Source organism: Pan troglodytes, chromosome 17 (assembly GCF_028858775.2).
Source record: "Pan troglodytes isolate AG18354 chromosome 17, NHGRI_mPanTro3-v2.0_pri, whole genome shotgun sequence".
NCBI lineage: Eukaryota > Metazoa > Chordata > Mammalia > Primates > Hominidae > Pan > Pan troglodytes.
The window spans coordinates 72,091,601-72,107,941 of NC_072415.2; the positions used below are offsets into that span (position 1 = coordinate 72,091,601).

The 16,341-nt window shown below is 38.5% G+C and overlaps 1 protein-coding gene across 29 annotated transcripts in view; it reads right to left on the reverse strand.

The window, feature by feature from the left end:
* Positions 1-405: 405 nt before the first annotated feature.
* PIGN (phosphatidylinositol glycan anchor biosynthesis class N) overlaps positions 406-16,341 on the reverse strand; it is a 141,861-nt gene continuing 125,925 nt past the window's right edge. For 24 of the 29 annotated variants that reach the window (XM_054672088.2, XM_009434093.5, XM_024350915.3 and 21 more), the window contains one exon: positions 406-2,165. In XM_054672088.2, the coding sequence (XP_054528063.2) occupies positions 2,042-2,165 (124 nt within the window). In that variant the 3' untranslated portion in view covers positions 406-2,041. The remainder of the gene's footprint in view (positions 2,166-16,341) is intronic. The other 5 variants (XM_063795799.1, XM_054672091.2, XM_063795805.1 and 2 more) reach the window with 2 other exon arrangements.

Sequence of the window (16,341 nt, forward strand, 5' to 3'; positions counted from 1 at the left end):
CCTAATTTAAACATTGTTAATCAGCAACTGTCCTAAGTCTTGATTCAGAAATCTATGGCATAGGTAGAATGAAAAAAATAAATACCTTAAATAGAAATACTTTTCCCCTAACTCTTCTTTTTTCTGTTTTGCAACATAAAAATATACATTTCAAAACATTTAAAGATATCTGGGAAACTGCAACAGAAAAGGCTTGTTCCCATGTGAGTCTGAAGGGGCCAGTTACGGTGCAGCAAGGCGAGCCTGTGGCTGCAGGCGCACAACACAAACTCCACAAACTCTATGATACTGTCAGAAGGAAGTTCAACCTATTCTACAGACTCACACTGACCTGAAAGGACAAAATTAAGAAAAAGATATGCCTCAAAGAGCAAAATAAAGAAAGATAAAAAAAACTGAGCACCCTTTACAATGTTGTAATAAAATATTTATTAATTTCTCTTTATAAAAATTTGGGTAAAGATAAAAGGCAAAACTAAACATAGAAAGAGGTCAGTGGTAAGTGTTTATACAGTCAGTTTTCTCTGATGTGTGAAAAAAACTGATAAAAAAAATCCTTTGAGGTAATATGAAAGTTCATGATTCTCATTCCATCAACATCACTGTTTGCTACCATAGCTTCTTAGTTGTCCAGCTAGATTTTATGCTATGAACTGATGCATGAGATTTCATAAAACATTAATACCTCTTTTTTATACTACAGTTCTTTCACTGGTATACCATAAAGTAGTATTACAAATAAATTATAACTATACTTCATCATAAATAGAAATTAAGAAAGTACACTTTGCCAAACTGATTTCTGACTCTTTTAAATTGTATTTATTCACTCCCCACCAATTTGAAAAATCTTGTAAATTACAGAGGGTTTCCTAGTCATTAACATGAATTAGTAATGCTATAACTTAATTCAAAAGCAATTACTTCTTAAAAATAGGGCGCATACCAGGAAAGCTTAGCATCAGCCAAAGCTACTAGCACACCACGGGCAAAAGGCCAACTCTGCAGGGATATGTAAAGGTCATTTTATGGATAATCCATATAAAAACTGCTCTCAAGATATTTTGCCCATTAGAATTTGTTTACAAATGGAAATCTGATTTGATGATTTTAGGCCTTTGTGCTAGAATCTCACAACCAGAAAGAATAACACCTTTAATATGAATTCTTATGATATTGTCAGAAAGTTTAACCATTGATTTTTAAACTCCTGTTAAAATAATAGATGACAGTAAAAAAATTCAAAGGGAAAGAAACAATATATGAAAAAGCTATAGGGTAACAGATGTTGAGCCTACAATTAAAAACTATTTATTTTAAATGTTTTCCTATGTATAAGACAAAATACCAAGCACTTTCTACTTTTGTGTTGTCAGAAATCCCAGGAAAATCCAGAAATGAAAAAAAAAAGTGAAGGATAGACATGCATCACATGCATCTAGCTGGTTGACTGAGAAAACCTGAGAAATAGCACTAAAAAGGATAAGATAGCATTATTGCATACTAAAGAAATATGACAAATACCTGCAAACACTTTTTTTATTGAAGCTCTTGAAATAATACACCCTGACTGTCTAACAAAACCAGTGCTGAAAGCTGATAAATATTGATGGTGGCACCTGGTGATTTCCTTCCAGCTCAGCCACAGCAATGACTCTGGATGCCATCAGCACTGCCCCCACAGGCATATGCTCTCCTCTGGGTATGTGGGAAGTTGTGCGATTGGGGACCAGATTGCTGCAGGTGCTCTCAACATCACTGGGAAGAGCTGCCAGCCAAAGGAAAAAAATGAAAAAGGAGAATGCCTTCCTATGCTTTTCCACAGATATAATCAATATTTCATGCCTGCAAAACCCAGAAAAAAAAAGAAAAGAAGCTCCTTTGTTCCAGATAACCTGTCAATTCGGAATTCCAAATACCATTTTCCTTACAGGAGTAGAATATACTATATATCCATATCCATCTTCTTATTGAAGCCTTGATGAGATTTTAGTTTAAAAGGAGAATCAGGATCCAGATGCTGAATGGTGCTTCAGCAACCTCACATGAAGTGACTTTTGGGTTTGCCACATAGTCTGAGTTTCTTCGTTGTGAGCAGCTGGGCCAGGCCATTGAGGAACACCAAAAAGATGGTCATGGACATGACAATCACATAGTGGCTGATGCTGCAAAAGGAGAAAAAGATGTTACAGGCAGAGAGAACACAGGTGAGGAAAATCATGAGATTCCTCTGAATGGTTTTAAATGGACAGATGAAAATCTCCACTTTCAGGAGCTGGAGTGGGTGTTCTTTACCTTATTCCTCCTGCTAAGTACAGCTGTCTGTTGGTATCTGGTTCCAGGACCTTCAAGTACAGCTGTCCGTGGACTGGTTCCAGGACCTTCCACGAATACCCAAATCTTTGAATGCTCAAGTCCCTGATACAAAATGGTGCCGTATTTGCATATAAGCTATGTATATCCTCCTGTATACTTTAGACCAGGGGTCCCCAAACCTCAGGCAGTGGACTGGTACCAGTCTGTGGCCTGTTAGGAACTGGCTGCAAAGCAGGAGGTGAGTGGTGGACCAGTGACCATTACTGCCCAAGCTCCGCCTCCTGTCAGATCAGCGGCGGCATTAGATTCTCAGAGGAGCACGAACCCTGTTGTGAACTGTGCTTGCAAGGGATCTAGGTTGTGCACTTCTTATGAGAATCTAACAAATGCCTGATGATCTAAGGTGGAACAGTTTCATCCCGAAACCATCCCTCACCCCCACATACACAGCGGCGTGTGGAAAAATTGTCTTCCATGAAACTACTCCCTTATGCCAAAAAGGTTGGGGACTGCTTCTTTAGATCATCTCTAGATTACTTACAATACCTAATAAAATGTAAATGCCATGTAAATAATTGTTACACTATATTGTTTAGGGAATAATAGAAAGAATAGAAAGTCTGTACATGTTCAGTACAGATGCAATTAAAAAAATATTTTCAACCTATAGCTGGCTGAATCCATGATGTGGAACCCAAGGATACAGAGGGCTGACTATACAACTAAAAATGTTGGACACTATAAACAAACATAAGACGACTCCAGGTGGTGGAAAGAGGGCAAACTGGTCAGTGATCTTGGGACCCAAAGAATTTCCTGAATTTTCTTTTGCAGGAAGACAGCAGCAACCTGGAAATGCCACTGGGCACAGACCAAAAAAAAATCCCCAAAAAACAATAATACCACCACCACAAGAGCCTATGCTCGCAGCTAAGGGACAGACAAGGAAAGGGGCAGCCAGAAAGACAGAAAATGTTTAGATATTAACTGATCTACTTCAGCCAAACACCACAGAAAATATGTGGCTCCACCCCTACCTATTCCAGCATAGGCTGAGTGGGGAGCCCAGACTTCCATCCTCACCAGGCTATAATGGGGCACTCTAACTCCCCACCTATGCCCTCCCCTCCACTGTCATGGTGTCAGGGAAGGCTGAGGAGGGAAGCTGGTACTTCTGTCCATACCTGGAGGATGTCAGTGGACATCACGTGGGGAGCCTAGACTTCCACCTCCATGAAGCAGTAATGAGGTCCCTCCCCCTCTTCAATGGGGTCATGTCAGAGGAGGCCTAGTGGAGAGCCAGGAATTCCACCTCCACTCAGAGGTAGAAAGGCGATTCCTTTCCTGACCATGTTATTAGTGGAGGTTGCATGGGAGGCAAAGGGGACCTCTAACTTTCCCAGTCATGAAGGCAGTAGTGGAGGCCTCGCAGGGTGCCGTAACGCTGGTCCCTGGCAGGCAGCAGTAAGGAGCTCCCTCTCGGGTGCCAATGGAGGCTGCAAGGGGAACCTGGATTTCTAACCTCATCAGGCAGAAATGAGGTAGTGTCCCCTCTTCCCCTGCCATAGGAATGTCAGAAGCCAGTTAAAACAGGTTTAAATAAGACTGAGAATCTCATAACCGAATACCCAAAATGTCTAGGCTTCAACAGAAAATCACTCACCACATCAAGAACCAGGAAGATCTCAAGCAGAATGAAAAAAGACAATTAACTGATATCAAAACCTAAATAACAGAGCTGTTAGAATTATCTGGCAAAAATTTTAAAGTGGTCATTATAAAAATAATGAGCAATTATGTACATACTAGAAACACAAAAAAAATACAGAAAATCTGAGCTAAGAAATAGGAATTCTCAGCAAAGAAGATGTAAATAAGAAGCAAATAAAAAAGTCTATAACTAAAAAATGCAATAACCAAAATAAAAATTTCCATGGAAGAGCTCAATAGCAGAACTGAGGGGGCACAGGAAAGGATCCGTGAACCTGAGGATAAAACAACAGAATTTACCCAGCCTGAAAAACAAAAATAGACGTTAAAAAAAATGAACAGAGTCTCAGGGACCTGTGGACTGTGACAAAAGATCTAACATTTGTGTCACTGGAGTTCTAGATGGAAAACAAAAAGAGGCTAAAAGAGTACTCACAGGAATAGTGGCTGAAAAGTTTCCAAATTTGGCAAAAGACATAAATCTTACAGAAGCTAAGCAAACCTCAAATAAGGTAAACCCAAAGCAATCCACACAAAGACACATCAAATTACTAAAAACTAAAAACAAAGAAAAGAATTTGAAAGCAGTGAGAAATGACACCTTACCTATAGGGGAAAAACAATTTGAATAATAGCAGATTTCTCATCAGAAAATATGGAAACCAGCAGAAAATGGTGCACCATTTTTCAAGTGTTGAAAGAAAAATAACTGTCAACCCAGAATCCAATAAAAATATCCCACAGAAATAAAGGGGAAATCAGAATTCACGGATGAAAAAAAAAAAAACCAAATGAATTTATTGCCTGCAGACCTAACCTAAAAGAATGTCTGAAGGAAGTTTTCTTTTCTTTTCTTTTTTTAATTATTATTATACTTTAAGTTTTAGGGTACATGTGCACAATGTGCAGGTTAGTTACATATGTATACATGTGCCATGCTGGTGTGCTGCACCCATTAACTCGTCATTTAGCATTAGGTATATCTCCTAATGCTATCCCTCCCCCCTCCCCCCACCCCACAACAGTCCCTAGAGTGTGATGTTCCCCTTCCTGTGTCCATGTGTTCTCACTGTTCAATTCCCACCTATGAGTGAGAATACGCGGTGTTTGGTTTTTTGTCCTTGCGATAGTTTACTGAGAATGATGATTTCCAATTTCATCCATGTCCCTACAAAGGACATGAACTCATCCTTTTTTATGGCTGCATAGTATTCCATGGTATATATGTGCCACATTTTCTTAATCCAGTCTATCATTGTTGGACATTTAGGTTGGTTCCAAGTCTTTGCTATTGTGAATAGTGCCGCAATAAACATAGGTGTGCATGTGTCTTTACAGCAGCATGATTTATAGTCCCTTGGGTATATACTCAGTAATGGGATGGCTGGGTCAAATGGTATTTCTAGATCTAGATCCCTGAGGAATCGCCACACTGACTTCCACAATGGTTGAACTAGTTTACAGTCCCACCAACAGTGTAAAAGTGTTCCTGTTTCTCCACATCCTCTCCAGCACCTGTTGTTTCCTGACTTTTTAATGATTGCCATTCTAACTGGTGTGAGATGATATCTCATTGTGGTTTTGATTTGCATTTCTCTGATGGCCAGTGATGGTGAGCATTTTTTCATATGTTTTTTGGCTGCATAAATGTCTTCTTTTGAGAAGTGTCTGTCCACGTCCTTCGCCCACTTTTTGATGGGGTTGTTTGTTTTTTTCTTGTAAATTTGTTTGAGTTCATTGTAGATTCTGGATATTAGCCCTTTGTCAGATGAGTAGGTTGTGAAAATTTTCTCCCATTTTGTAGGTTGCCTGTTCACTCCGATGGTAGTTTCTTTTGCTGTGCAGAAGCTCTTTAGTTTAATTAGATCCCATTTGTCAATTTTGGCTTTTGTTGCCATTGCTTTTGGTGTTTTAGACATGAAGTCCTTGTCCATGCCTATGTCCTAAATGGTAATGCCTAGGTTTTCTTCTAGGGTTTTTATGGTTTTAGGTCTAACATTTAAGTCTTTAATCCATCTTGAATTAATTTTTGTATAAGGTGTAAGGAAGGGATCCAGTTTCAGCTTTCTACATATGGCTAGCCAGTTTTCCCAGCACCATTTATTAAATAGGGAATCCTTTCCCCATTGCTTGTTTTTCTCAGGTTTGTCAAAGATCAGATAGTTGTAGATATGTGGTGTTATTTCTGAGGGCTCTGTTCTGTTCCATTGATCTATATCTCTGTTTTGGTACCAGTATCATGCTATTTTGGTTACTGTAGCCTTGTAGTATAGTTTGAAGTCAGGTAGCGTGATGCCTCCAGCTTTGTTCTTTTGGCTTAGGACTGACTTGGCGATGCAGGCTCCTTTTTGGTTCCATATGAACTTTAAAGTAGTTTTTTCCAATTCTGTGAAGAAAGGCATTGGTAGCTTAATGGGGATGGCATTGAATCTATAAATTACCTTGGGCAGTATGGCCATTTTCACGATATTGATTCTTCCTACCCATGAGCATGGAATGTTCTTCCATTTGTTTCTATCCTCTTTTATTTCATTGAGCAGTGGTTTGTAGTTCTCCTTGAAGAGGTCCTTCATGTCCCATGTAAGTTGGATTCCTAGGTATTTTATTCTCTTTGAAACAATTGTGAATGGGAGTTCACTCATGATTTGGCTCTCTGTTTGTCTGTTATTGGTGTATAAGAATGTTTGTGATTTTTGTACATTGATTTTGTATCCTGAGACTTTGCTGAAGTTGCTTATCAGCTTAAGGAGATTTTGGGCTGAGACAATGGGGTTTTCTAGATATACAATCATGTCATCTGCAAACAGGGACAATTTGACTTCCTCTTTTCCTAATTGAATACCCTTTACTTCCTTCTCCTGCCTAATTGCCCTGGCCAGAACTTCCAACACTATGTTGAATAGGAGTGGTGAGAGAGGGCATCCCTGTCTTGTGCCAGTTTTCAAAGGGAATGTTTCCAGTTTTTGCCCATTCAGTATGATATTGGCTGTGGGTTTGTCATAGATAGCTCTTATTATTTTGAGATATGTCCCATCAATACCTAATTTATTGAGAGTTTTTAGCATGAACGGTTGTTGAATTTTGTCAAAGGCCTTTTCTGCATCTATTGAGATAATCATGTGGTTTTTGTCTTTGGTTATGTTTATATGCTGGATTACATTTATTGATTTGCGTATATTGAACCAGCCTTGCATCCCAGGGATGAAGCCCACTTGATCATGGTGGATAAGCTTTTTGATGTGCTGCTGGATTCGGTTTGCCAGTATTTTATTGAGGATTTTTGCATCAATGTACATCAAGGATATTGGTCTAAAATTCTCTTTTTTGGTTGTGTCTCTGCCCGGCTTTGGTATCAGGATGATGCTGGCCTCATAAAATGAGTTAGGGAGGATTCCCTCTTTTTCTATTGATTGGAATAGTTTCAGAAGGAATGGCACCAGTTCTTCCTTAAACTTCTGGTAGAATTCGGCTGTGAATCCATCTGGTCCTGGACTCTTTTTGGTTGGTAAGCTATTGATTATTGCCACAATTTCAGAGCCTGTTATTGGACTATTCAGAGATTCAACTTCTTCCTGGTTTAGTCTTGGGAGGGTGTACGTGTCGAGGAATTTATCCATTTCTTCTAGATTTTCTAGTTTATTTGCATAGAGGTGTTTGTAGTATTCTCTGATGGTAGTTTGTATTTCTGTGGGATTGGTGGTGATATCCCCTTTATCATTTTTTATTGCGTCTATTTGATTCTTCTCTCTTTTCTTCTTTATTAGTCTTGCTAGCGGTCTATCAATTTTGTTGATCCTTTCAAAAAACCAGCTCCTGGATTCATTAATTTTTTGAAGGGTTTTTTGTGTCTCTATTTCCTTCAGTTCTGCTCTGATTTTAGTTATTTCTTGCCTTCTGCTAGCTTTTGAATATGTTTGCTCTTTCTTTTTTAGTTCTTTCAATTGTGATGTTAAGGTGTCAATTTTGGATCTTTCCTACTTTCTCTTGTGGGCATTTAGTGCTATAAATTTCCCTCTACACACTGCTTTGAATGTGTCCCAGAGATTCTGGTATGTTGTGTCTTTGTTCTCATTGGTTTCAAAGAACATCTTTATTTCTGCCTTCCTTTCGTTATGTACCCAGTAGTCATTCAGGAGCAGGTTGTTCAGTTTCCATGTAGTTGAGTGGTTTTGAGTGAGTTTCTTAATCCTGAGTTCTAGTTTGATTGCACTGTGGTCTGAGAGACAGTTTGTTATAATTTCTGTTCTTTTACATTTGTTGAGGAGAGCTTTACTTCCAAGTATGTGGTCAATTTTGGAATAGGTGTGGTGTGGTGCTGAAAAAAATGTATATTCTGTTGATTTGGGGTGGAGAGTTCTGTAGATGTCTATTAGGTCCACTTGGTGCAGAGCTGAGTTCAATTCCTGGGTATCCTTGTTAACTTTCTGTCTCGTTGATCTGTCTAATGTTGACAGTGGGATGTTAAAGTCTCCCATTATTATTGTGTGGGAGTCTAAGTCTCTTTGTAGGTCACTCAGGACTTGCTTTATGAATCTGGGTGCTCCTGTATTGGGTGCATATATATTTAGGATACTTAGCTCTTCTTGTTGAATTGATCCCTTTGCCATTATGTAATGGCCTTCTTTGTCTCTTTTGATCTTTGTTGGTTTAAAGTCTGTTTTATCAGAGACTAGGATTGCAACCCCTGCCTTTTTTTGTTTTCCATTTGCTTGGTAGATCTTCCTCCATCCTTTTATTTTGAGCCTATGTGTGTCTCTGCACGTGAGATGGGTTTCCTGAATACAGCACACTGATGGGTCTTGACTCTTTATCCAATTTGCCAGTCTGTGTCTTTTAATTGGAGCATTTAGTCCATTTACCTTTAAAGTTAATATTGTTATGTGTGAATTTGATCCTGTCATTATGATGTTAGCTGGTTATTTTGCTCGTTAGTTGATGCAGTTTCTTCCTAGCCTTGATGGTCTTTACAATTTGGCATGATTTTGCAATGGCTGGTACCGGTTGTTCCTTTCCACATTTAGTGCTTCCTTCAGGAGCTCTTTTAGGGCAGGCCTGGTGGTGACAAAATCTCTCAGCATTTGCTTGTCTGTATTTTATTTCTCTGAAGGAAGTTTTCTAAACAGAAATAAAACAATAAAGAAGGAATCTGCTAAAATCATGAAGGAAAAAGAACTCAGTAAGTAAAAATCTGGGTAAAGACAATAAGTTTTCCTTGTCCTCTTAAGTTTTCTAAATTATATTTGCTAGCTGATGTAAAAATTCTAACACTGTATGACATGGTTTCAAATGTGTGTAGAGGAAATATTTAAGACAATTTTATTGTAAGCAGGGGAAGGCAATGGGATGTAGAAGGAGGTAAGGTTTCCATATATTACTTAAACTGGTAAAATGACACCACCAGTAGACTGGGATTAGCTATGTATATATAATACCTACAGCAACCATTTAAAAAGCCATACAAAGAGATACGTTAATAACATCACAGAAAAGTAAAAAAATAATTCTATAAAATGTTCAAGTAATACACTGGATATCAGGAAACACAAAACACTGAGAACAAACAGAAAACAAAAAAATAAAATGGCAGACTTAAGCCCTAACATATCAATAACTACATTAAGTGTGAATAGTCTAAATACACCAACTGAAAAACAGAGATTGGTAGAAGAGAATAAAAAACATGACCATGACCAAACCACATGCTGTCTAAAAGACACTCACTTCAATTATGGAGGAAACATCATGCAAACATTTATTTTAAAAAAGCTGGAGTGGCTATATTAATATCAGATAAAATAGACTTCAGAGCAAACAGACTTCAGAGCAAAGATACCCTTTTCTCAAAAATTAATAGAACAACAACACTGAAAATCAGCAAGGATACAGAACTCAACACTATCAAACAACAGGATTTAATTCACAATGATAAAACACTCTACCCAACAACAGCAGAATACATGCTCTTTTCAAGTGCTCATATATACCAAGATAGATCATATTCTGGGCCATAAAACAAACCTCAGCAAGTTTAAAAGAACTGAAATCACACAGAGTGCCTTCTCTGACCACAGTGGAATCCAACTAGAAATCAACAATGGATAACAGATACATTACCAAACACTTGGAAACTAAACAACACAACTGTAAATAATCCATGGGTCAAAGATGAAGTTTCAAGAGAAATAAAAAAAACAGATTGAATGTAATGGAAATAAAAAACCAACACATCACAGTTTATGGGACACAGCTAAAGCAAGCACAGACGGGGAAGCAGACCCATGCAAATCTGCACCCCATCCCCCTGAAAGAGTGTAAACCATATACCTGATATCACCACACCCTATCAGTGTGAGTCTCACACTATATACAAAAATTAACTAAAATGGATCATGGACTTAAAAGTAAAATGTAAAAATATAAACATTTTAGAAAAAAAATCTTTGGGATCTGGAGCTAGCCAAAGAGTTCTTAGTCTTAATACAAAAAGCACAATCTAAAAAAGTAAATCTGATAAATTGGGCTTAAAAAAAAAAAAAAAAAAAAACTTTTGCTCTGTGAAGGGCCCTGTTAAGAGGGTAAAAAGACAAGCTACAGACTGGGATAAAATACTTGCAAGCCACACATTCAACAAAATACTTTTTTTTTTTTCCTTTTTTTTTTTTTTTTTTTTTTTTAGGCAGGGTCTTGCTCTGTCACCCAGGCTGGAGTGCAGTGGTATGATCATAGCTCACTGCAGGTTTGACCTCCCTGGGCTCAGGTGATCCTCCGCCTCAGCCTCCTGAGTAGCTGAGACCACAGGCATGCACCACCACAGCCAGCTAATTTTTGTATTTTCTGTAGAGATGGGGTCTTGCCATGTTACCCAGGCTGGTCTTGAACTCTTGGGCTTAAGCAATCTGCCCGCTTTGGCCCTCCCACAGTGTTAGGATTACAGGCATGAGCCACTGCACTCAGCTACAAAGGACTATTTCCTAGAATAAAATATAGAATAAATTCTCAAAACTCAACAGTAAAAAAAGCTCCACAAACAATTCAATTAGAAAATGATCAAAAGACATGAACAGACGTTTCATCAAAGAGGATATAAAGTCAGTAAATAAATAGATGAAAAAGTGTTCAACATCATTAACTATTATGCAAGTTGAAGCCAAAATGAGATATCACTACACACCCACTTGAATAGCTAAAATAAAAAATATTGACAGCACCAAATGCTGGCAAGGATGCAGAGAAACTGGATTGACAGTCTCTGGTACAACCACTCTGGTGGCAGTTTCTTTTAAAACTCAGCATGCAAATAATATAAGACTCAGCAAATATGATTCTGAGCATGCATGCCAGAGGGAAAAAACTGTTCACAAGAATGTTTATAGGATCTTTATTCATAATAGCCAAAACCTTGAAATAACCTTGATGTCTTTCAACAGGTGAATGATTAAACAAACTGTGGCACATCCATACCATGGATTTACTCAGCAATAAGAAGTAACGAACTACTGAAATACGCAACAATGAATCACCAGAGAATTACTCTGAGAGTGAAAAAAATGCTAACTCCAAAAAGTTACATACTATATGATTTACTTTGTATCATATTTATGAAGTAACAACTACAGAAATGGAAAACATTAAATGTTGCCAGGGGTTAAGGAGGGTTTCTGGGTGGGAGGGAAGTGCCTGGGCTATAAAGGGCAACATGAAGGATCCTTGTGCTGGTAGAAATGTTCTGTCTTTTGACAGTTTCAATGTCAACATCCTGGTTTTACTATATGTTATACTATAGTTCTGCATAAAGTTACCACTGGGGGGAAATAAGGTAGAGGGTATAGGAGATCTCTCTGTATTATTTCTTACAACCTCATGTGAATCTATAATAATGTTAAAATGAAATGTTTAATTAAAAATTTTTTTTAGTTCACAGGCTGTACAAAATCAAGAGGTGGGCTGCATTTGGCTAAAGGGCATAGGTTGCTGGCCTCTACCCTGGCCTGTGAGCTCTGTGGAAGCAGGGACTATAATTTTTCTCTCTTTTCCCATTGCATCTCTAACGTCTCATGCAAGGTCTTATAGGCACTTAATCAATATTTGTTAAATGAATTATTAAAGATAATTTATAATTAGAAGAAATGATAAAATCTTCTTTTGTTTTATGTTACCCCGGCAAATTTAATCTGAACTTATTTAAGTTGGTGCAAAAGTAATTGTGGTTTTTGCCACTAAAAAAAAAAAAGGCAAAAACTGCAATTACTTTTGCACCAACCTAATAAGATCAGACTCTCCCAAAATAGAATAAGCATAATCAATACCGAAAGCTAAAAAGCAAAACCAAAATGCCAAAGGAAACGAGAAGTTTCTACAAAACTAAAGTAAAACTCACCCTGCAAAATATTAAAATATAAAGTTAAATGTAATACGGGCATTAGAATCAACAGGACAACGGAAGAGAACAGATCATCCTGTCACCCAAGATCAAGGAATCATCATCAGTAACTCACAACTGTTCTGGCTGGACTCACTTTAAACTTATAAGCACAAATGAGATTTGGTTCTCATCAGTGTCTCAATCCTGATTGCACACTTGTGAGTTATTCTTCTCTGAGTCAAACCAATTTGTGTCCTTTCTCCTCTCCTCAAAGTCCTGTCACCTTCCTCCCATCTCAGCAGATGACTCTGCTTTTTTTTAACCGAGAAAATACTGATAAAGTGATCGCAAGAGAAGTGCCTCTTCTCACCCCGAACTTTCTAACCCACTCATATCTGTGCCCACACTGCCTCAGGTACCTTTCTTGTCTAAAACAAACCCCTCCACTTCTAGTTTGGATTTCATCCCAACTCTCCCACTAAAGCTGGGGTCTCCAACCCTCAAGCCTTGGACCCGTACCAGTTCATGGCCTGTTAGGAACTGGGCCACACAGCAGGAGGTGAGCGGCGGGGAAGTGAGCGAAGCTTCATCTGTATTTGCAGCTGCTCTGCATCGCTGGCATTACTGCCTGAGCTCCACCTCCTGTCAAATGAGTGGCGGCATTAGATTCTCACAGGAGCACGAACTCTATTGTGAACTGCGCATGCAAGGGATCTAGGTTGTGCGCCCATTATGAAAATATAACGAATGCCTGATGATCTGAGGTAGAATGGTTTCATCCTGAAACCATCCCCTGCTGGCCCCTGCACCCTTCGCCCCATCCGTGGAAAAACTGTCTTCCACGAAACTGGTCCCTGGTGCCAAAATGACTGGGGACCACTGTACTAAAGGACTTTATTTTTCCAATTATCCCTTTCCCTCTTAGATATCACCCATTTTTCCTTCTCTAGGTGAGCATATCCTTTACCACACAAATGTGTAATTTGTCTCATTCTAACTCTCCCAAGATCCCATAGCTCCCTCCAGCACCATCCTAATTTAAATTTTATATATGCAAAACCCAGATCTTAATCTCCCACACCTTCCTTCACCAAACTCGCTCCTCCTAGAGCTTTCTCCAGATTTCTGCAATGGCTTTCCTAGTCACTCAGTTACTCAAGATTTAAAAACAAAACTAGGAGTTGCCCTTGATTCTTTTTTTCTCCCAGTATATTAGTCTATCAACAAATCCTATCAACCTCTCTGAAAATATTTTCTAAGTCCAGCCACTTGTTGCTATTTTGAATTGCTACCCTAGCCTTAACTGCCATCATCTCTAGCTTACGATACCACGAAAGCCTCTTCCTCAATCTTCCTGCTCCCTCTCTCGATCCCTCCAATAGGCTCTTTACATTGTGGCCAGTGTTATGTCAAAAATGTGAAGCAAATAAAATAACTTCCTGCTCAACAAACTAATGCTTCAACTTACACTTGGAATAAACTCCCAATTCTTTACAATGACTTTCAAAGGCCATAAGTGATAGCAAATATCTACTCTATGAATTCTCTCCTGACCATGTTTTCCCTCATACCATTCTAGCTACACTAACTGTACAGAGCACCCTTGACACAAGTAACTCCATCTCAGAAAAAGACTCCATCTTACATTTCATAGGACACTTTGTCAATAGGGAAAAGATACTTTGCTTAATAAATTAATAAATAAAGACTGCATCCAACCAGATAAGGACATGAACAGGCACACTCTTCCACTATCAGTCCTCACTGGAGGACTCTGCAGCCATAAAAAGAGCAGGACTTCACAGCTCAAAATGGCTGTCTTAACTGACACTGTCTTGCTATCACTCCTGATAAGCACCCAGCACCTGCCACTGAAGGTGGGTGGCCTTCAAAGACTCTTTCTTGTAAAGACTCTTTCTTGTAAAACAGATGGGCCCTGGCCCAGACCAGGAGGTTCTTTCTGTCTTCCTCACTCTCCCTGGACTATTTCCTTAACCCTTTTTCCTGTCTCTCTTCTCTTGATGTTAAATGTTACTTTGTTTGTTGTGGAATGTTTAATCTGTAACATTTATATATTAATTAGGTATAATATTACATATAGTTGACAATATTGACTGACTTGTGGAGTGGCTTGTGGCTGTGCAGCTGTGACTACCAAGTGACCGGAAAGTTCTAAGGAGGACTGCCTCCTAGAAAACTCCATGCAGTTCATGGCCTTTTGCTATTGAAATAGCATCAACAGAAGTCTGACACTGTGGAAAGACGCAAACGTGAATGAATCTGGTTATCTCTGACCTTGCACTGCTCATGAGACTAACTTTCATATTTTCAAAAGTATTTACTCACATGGGGAAATGGTTATTATAGAAAACCATCTTTTAAAGAAACTGTATATGTCTGCACATAAATTAAAGCTAAAAGGACATACATCAACATGTTGAATAGTGGTTCTCCCTGAATACTGCAAACTGAGACACTGAATTATGAATGACTTATCTTTTCTTAATGCTTTCAGTATTTTCTTTAGTATATTTGTAATATATTGCTATTTATGTGATGTTTACAAATTATGCTAGGTTTAGCCACAGAACTCTAAGGCTGACTCATAATTACCAGAGAAATCTTCAACTCTATTCTGTTTCTGAGGCCTCAGAAGACACTCCAAAATTGGTACCAGTTCCTGAGATTAAAATCCTCAATCCAGGCCAGGTGTAGTGGTTCATGCTTCTAACCCCATGACTTTGGGAGGCCAAGGCAGGAGGATCTCTTGAGCTTAGGAATTTGAGACCAGCCTGGGCAGCAGAGTGAGACCCTGTCTCTAAAAAATAAAAATTAAAATAATTACCCGGGTGTCACGGCACACAGCTGTGGCCCTCACTACTCAGGAAACTGAGTTGGGAAGATCACTTCAGCCTACAAGGTGGAAGCTGCAGTGGTGATCACCTCACTGTACTGCAGCCTGGGTGAAAGAGCAAGACCCTGTCTCAAAAAAAAAAAAAAAAAAAAAAACACTGGATATAATCATCCCAACTTCTTCAGGGACCGAAGTTTGTAGTCAGAGATGAGATGAGTGAAGGAGTACAAACTCTTCAGCATAGAGCCTGGAGGTCAAATCCAGAAAAGCTCAATCTGACCTTGGTTCCAGGGGGGAAACCAGGCAAGGAGGTGGGGAGCTAGGTAGATTAAAAGCAATAAGGACCATAAAAGATTAATCTTTTATAAGCATTATAGAAAGGATAAACAGAATGTGGTATATCCAAACAATGGAACATTATTCAGCAATGAATAAAGTACTTTTACATGCTGCAATATAGATGAATGCCAAAAAAAGTTACACTAACTGGAAGAAGTTAGATGAAAAAAACTACATATTGTATTTTTCTGTTTATATGAAATGTCCACAATAGGCAAATCTGTAGAGACAGAAAGCAGATTTGTTGTTGCCTGGGCTTGGGATGGCAATGGGAACAGATTGTGAACAGGTAGCGGGTATTTTCTGTGTGATGGAAATGTTCAAAAAATAGATTGTGATGGTTGCACAACTCCATACATTTGCCAAAAATCATCAAAATGACTTAAAACATTTATTAAATCATTAAAAAATGAAAATAGATAAATTTTATGGTATGAATTATACTCAATAAAGCTGTTAAGAATAAAAACAAAGAAAGAAAAGATTACATGCTAGCAGATTTTTCTTGCTGAATTTTGCCATCACTTACAGGTTAAAATATTAAATCTGACTTGATGTCTAAACAAAAACGGTTTGTAAAACCAGTAGGTGACCCATCCTCAAATTTAATCTAAAGTCTGTCTATAAAAGGCATTCCACAGATCACTCATTTCCTTACAGTGGCCTGAAATTACTAACTCTTGGCTCATGTAAGCTAACATAATTGGCAGGAAACAGTTGTGAAGCTCATCATCTTCATGCAATTGAGCCATAAGGCATC